This window comes from Phaethon lepturus, unplaced genomic scaffold, assembly GCF_000687285.1.
Source record: "Phaethon lepturus isolate BGI_N335 unplaced genomic scaffold, ASM68728v1 scaffold14718, whole genome shotgun sequence".
Lineage (NCBI taxonomy): Eukaryota > Metazoa > Chordata > Aves > Phaethontiformes > Phaethontidae > Phaethon > Phaethon lepturus.
Window position 1 is genome coordinate 1 of NW_010555630.1, and position 5,526 is coordinate 5,526.

Below are 5,526 nucleotides of genomic sequence, written 5' to 3' on the forward strand. Positions count from 1 at the left end.
GGCCTCGACGGCCATTGTCACGGGAGCCCTGGCCCGTGGGGCACCCTGAGGCGCAGAGTCAGAGCGTCAGCCCGCAGTGTGTTTCTGTGGGACTAGGAGAGGGGCCACGGCTTTGCTTGTTGCCCGGCAGGAAAGGTGGGCAGAGTTAGGGCCCTTTGCCCTGATAATGGTGGACAGCAGCCATCGAAGCAGCGGCCCGTCCCTTGAACAGCTGGAGAAGTCAAAGTTTGTGGTGGCAGCGAAGGTGACCTTTGGTACAGGTGGACCCGGTGGCCTCCCACGGGCAGGCGGTGTGTTGGGTGGACTTCCCGCTGTCCTTGGAAAGACATGCGTTTGGCTCTCCGTGGTGGGCTGTGTTGGAGTACATGCACAGCTGTGTTGTTGCCTACTCATAAATCTCAGTTTATCTGATTGCTTTTTAATTGCATAGTAAATATTAAGGTTCAGAAGCACATACATGGCTTAAGAAATCAATTTATAAAGCCTTAGGCTATTGCTTGGTAAGCAAATCCATGAGGAGAGCCTAAAGCTGTGCTGAGATTCCCATTAATGCCCTGAGAGCAATGCATTGCGCCAAGGAGGGGCTGCACCCAGGCTCCAGACCTACCATTGCACAGAACATGTATTTGCAACAGTGCAACATTTGCATTCAGCAAATTAGTGGTGTGGCAGTGTGACTTCAAATCAAGAGCTAACTATTAGAAATATGTATTAATTCCTTTGTAAATATTACCTTGACTGCTTTATTTGCAGCTATCACTAAGAAACAGGAAACAATTTTTCATTGTCTCCTGACACATATAAAACATGTATTCTAATCCTTATACGTACTTAACTGAGGAGACTTTAGGAGAGGCCTCAGGAGAGTAGCTAATAGTAAAATCTACTAAAATATTGCCAGCGTTTGTGCTTTCAATACTTCGTTAGTCTTGCAGTTGCACTTCAAGGCTTCAACCAATGTAAATCTCTGTTGTACCAGGCAGAATATTTGTCTGGGCAGTATACTTGTTAAACTATATTACAGACTATGCCCTAACTGCCTTGAGGGAGAATGGAAATTCAGAAGTTCACTTCATTTTGATTTTCCAGTAGTTGTCTAATTCTTTTATTGGACTACATCAGAGAGGGTCTTAAAAATCATCCAGAATGAGGAGAAGATGACATGTAGATTAGCATAGAGCCTTGAGGAAAATGAGGATCAATGCGCTTGATTGGGATGAGATAGATGAGGTGTTATGAAGGGTTTAACTAGGTTGTCCTTCTCTTTTACACATGTATGTGATTGAAACCTCTAATTTCTACATTTCTTTGTCATCGCAGCATTGATTCTTTAAAACTTGACATTTGCTATAGGCAGTCTTTTAAGCATAGCATATGGATGTGATGATCAGGCTAGCATAGTGGGGCTTGGTACTAGCATTCATCAGTTATTTGGAGAACTTTCTTTATGCTTACATTGTTCAAAATACAGCTCACCAAAGGACAAATACAATTACAGACTAGCGTGAATTCTGTTCTGTTTAATTTCCTCCAAATTGGAAAGCTTTAAAGTTAGTGTCTACTGCATACCTTGGAAACATTAATGATGTCTCTTTAGGGAGGAGAGGTAAATGCTATCATCATCTTCACAGGAGAACAAATTGTGTATCTGTGACCTCTCCGCAGTGAAATATACCTTTCTTATAGGTAGGAATAGAACTGCTGACTTCTGATTTTGTAGGCTATGACTTGCATACTTGTAAGACAATATTTGAAAATAAACAAACCTGCCAACTTTTGAGAAGAACCCTTTCCTCTGTCTTGCCATTTTGTTCAGCGCAAGCCACAGTGTATTTTGCATAATTTCTCTTAAAAGCTTGCAAATTTGTAAATACTTTAATTCATAAGTAATTATAATCTCTCTCTTTGCAGCTCAGGCCAGTCAAATCCAACCTTTTACCTCCAGAAGGGTGGACGGGCTTATGTGCTCAGGAAGAAGCCCCATGGCCCCCTTTTACCAAGAGCTCACAAAGTAAGTAACATTCTTCAGCAAACTCCAAACACTTTGTGTTGCAGGTGGCCTATACATGATGATGTGACACATTGCTGAATGTGTCTAGAAGTGCAGTGAATTAATTGGATCGTTTCCAGTTTTCTTTGCTGTACATATTACTAAACATTTAAGAGGATACATTGTCATTCACTGTACTCATTTATGTTTGGGAGCTTTTCATTGAACCTAAGTTTCTGTGTGTTCTTCAGGTTGATAGAGAGTATCATGTGCAGAAAGCCTTATTTTCAGCTGGATTTCCAGTGCCTGAGCCCCTGTTGTATTGCAGTGACATTTCTATCATTGGAACAGAATTTTATGTAATGCAGCATGTGCAGGTTGGTCCTCCAATGTGAAAGATACTTTTCTTCTCCCTACTACAAGCTGCTTTTTAACCTTTCTGTTAGAGCCTTATCCAGCATTTACTAAGTTTTGTGATATAAATACAAGTAATCCTCTGACACTTCTAAGAAATGCTAAGCTCTCAGAGATTCTCACCGATTTCACCTTTTCCAGGACTTATTTCCTACTTTGTTGAAATTTTCAGCTCAGTGTTTAACTTCTTGTTCTCGTTTGAGCTCTCAAAAGGATGTCTTGAAATGAGTCATTATTGCTTTTGTGAAAAGCATACATGTAAGTCAGAGGGGGAAAAAATCAGGCTATAAAGTTGTACTGGACATTGGACATCCTGGAACCTGTTTGGTACTGAAGTTAATAATCTACATACAATCACCTCTTCTTGAAAACCAAGCAGAATTCCAGCTCAAGCACTACTTTCAGAAAGAACATGGCATAGCTCTGTCTGTGGTCCATAACTCCGGAGGCTGAGTTGATTCTGTTTCTGTTGCATTTTGGTGACTCTGAGTGTAAGTCTGCTCTATCATGTCTTTTTTTTCCTGTGGGAGGAGGATTTGAATTCAGGCCTCTTCCCTTTCATCACAATGTACTCTCCTACCAGGTTGACTAGGGAATTAGAAATATAAGACCTTATAGGCCAATTCCTGGAGGTTGTTAACCTTCCTACAAAAACCATGAATCAAGAGTAATAAAATTTAAAAGCTACAAAGAATTTGAAACAATTATCTTACATTAAAGATGGAGAATTTTGATGGTTTTGACTAGAACAAAGTGGTTCCTTAATGAGTGTTAACTTCGCTACTGTTACATTTACATTTCTAAGGATGTAAATTTACAGTCTGTCCATTCTAAGATGAACAGCAGTGCACTGTTTGTAACAAATACGTTGTATATGTAGAAAACAGTCATACATTGATTATGTTGAATAAACTATTATACAATACAAAACCTACTTTGTTATGCAGAATCTTCCAGCAAAAAAGTTGTATTGATGCTTTAGCTGTTGAAATACATTGAAGCCATCATGCGCACCACTGAAATTGAGGAACTTAGAGGAGAGAAGAGTCTGTTTTTCCTTTTCCAAGCTCTTACTGGCAGGGTCAAAATTAAAGGAGAAAATGGAAAATCTCACCTATCTTCTAAACATATTAAACTGCTTTTAAGCAGAATGCAGGTGAATTTTTTTTTTATTGTTTGCCTCTTTCTACATACAACCCAACCTGTTCCTCTCCTCTCCCCGCCTGTCCCCCACACCCTCCACCAAGGTCCTCATTGTTATTTTTCTAGAAGTTAGCAATTAGAGACAATATAGTAACTTTTTTTTTCCCCTGGTGCTTTCAAGCTTGAGGATATCTGGATAGGGTGCGCTAATTCAGACTTTCATCTACTGAATATATATCTTATTTTAATTGCCTTCCAATAAATATTCTGTATACTAATGATCTGAGATTTCTGTGAGTCCATTCATCTGTCCCGTGCAAGAAATAAAATAAATGAGGAAGGAATTTTTGATTGCATAGGGAATAATGGTTCACTGCATTTGTGTTTGCTTCTGAAATGTTTAGCTTTACTTCTCTTCATCTGAAGCGTACATCCCACCAAATATCTGATTTATGATGTTTTTAGGGTCGCATCTTCCGAGACCTCTCACTGCCTGAAGTGGGCCCAGCTGAGCGTTCTGCTTTGTATATTGCAATGATAGAAACTTTGGCCCTGTTGCACTCCTTTGATTTACAGTCATTAGGTCTCCAAGGATATGGCAGAGGACCAGGATACTGCAGAAGACAGGTACAACTCTTCAAAAAATTCTCTTGTTTTGTCAGGTCTTTGAAGATTTATTTGACTTGCAATCTAAATTGTTAATTATTAATGACTTGTAAAAGTAACCATCATATTTTGGCTATTAAACACCTTCACTTATTTCAGTTATTTGTGCACAGTATATTCATTGCATCTTTTGATCTCACAGTTCACACTTGCAAATGCAAAGGCACTGGGTTTTCTGAGTTTACAGGTAACGTGGTGATAGTGAAAGCCCAGAAGCATGTGCTTCAGAATTTTGTGCTCTTGAAAAACGGCTGAATCAGTTGGAAAATCTGTTGAAGTGTTTGTATTTCTTTAGGTATCAACTTGGAAAAGACAGTATGATGCAGCTGCTCATACAGATATTCCTGCCATGAACAAGCTGGCTGAGTGGTTAGCAAACAACTTGCCACCTGATGATAATGAAGAAAGCCTGATTCATGGAGACTTTAGAATAGATAACATCATCTTCCACCCAACAGAGGTATTTGAAACATATTTATACACGTTTAGTAGTTTTTGGTCCTCCATTTATTTGTACTGCTACCATGTAATAAGACACTTAGGTGGGTGTTTCAGTGTATGATACATCTTTGAAAGGAACAGGAGAGAACTTAAGTCTTGTCCATACTCTGTATATGATGTTTAGGTACCTAATACAGTCCTGGTTTTCATTGCAGGACCTAGTTGCTCAATTTATTAATTAGCTCTCGTCCCTACTTCAACGTCCAGGAACAAAACAATTATATGCATAAATCCTATTGAATTCAGTGCAACTTAAGGCTCACTACATAAGCATCTGATCCACAGCCCATTGAAATCTGTTAGGGCTTCAATTAACCACAGAGGCTTTTGGAACAGCGTTTGAATGCATGATATGTGGATACCAGGGGAAGCAAAGAAAAATCTGCCAAAGCTGCTTAGTTACAGAGCACGTGTAGATCACAGAGACCCCAAAAGTTTCTCGTTCATCTTTAGGGGAAAAGGGAAAGGAAGAGATTTTTTTTTTTTTTCCCTAGTTTATAGAAATAAGCATGTGTTACCTATCTATCGACATAATTGCATTTTCACTATCTTTTTCCATGCTGTTTGCTGTGTTGTTGTGACCAGAAGATATGCCTGGGATGCATGACCAAGACTGTGCAATGCGTGCTTTACAACAAAGCAACTGATCCCAGAGATTCCCACTGTTGTGCATAGATCAGTTGATAGACGCTGTTTGTAGGCTTAAATGTGCTGATTGACTCCCTGACATAGTTGAAAGAATTGACCAAACTGTACATAGGTAATTTTAAATAATCTGTGGAAACTGTTCCTGTATGGAACAGAGCAGGAAT

The 5,526-nt window shown here is 39.4% G+C and overlaps 1 protein-coding gene across 1 annotated transcript in view; it reads left to right on the forward strand.

Annotated features, from left to right (window-relative positions):
* Positions 1-166: 166 nt before the first annotated feature.
* The window catches only part of LOC104624783 (acyl-CoA dehydrogenase family member 11-like), a 16,638-nt gene continuing 11,278 nt past the window's right edge, over positions 167-5,526 (forward strand). The window contains exons 1-5 of the mRNA XM_010292234.1: positions 167-294; positions 1,912-2,011; positions 2,242-2,367; positions 4,013-4,174; positions 4,509-4,673. Coding sequence (XP_010290536.1) covers positions 167-294; positions 1,912-2,011; positions 2,242-2,367; positions 4,013-4,174; positions 4,509-4,673 — 681 coding nt within the window. The remainder of the gene's footprint in view (positions 295-1,911; positions 2,012-2,241; positions 2,368-4,012; positions 4,175-4,508; positions 4,674-5,526) is intronic.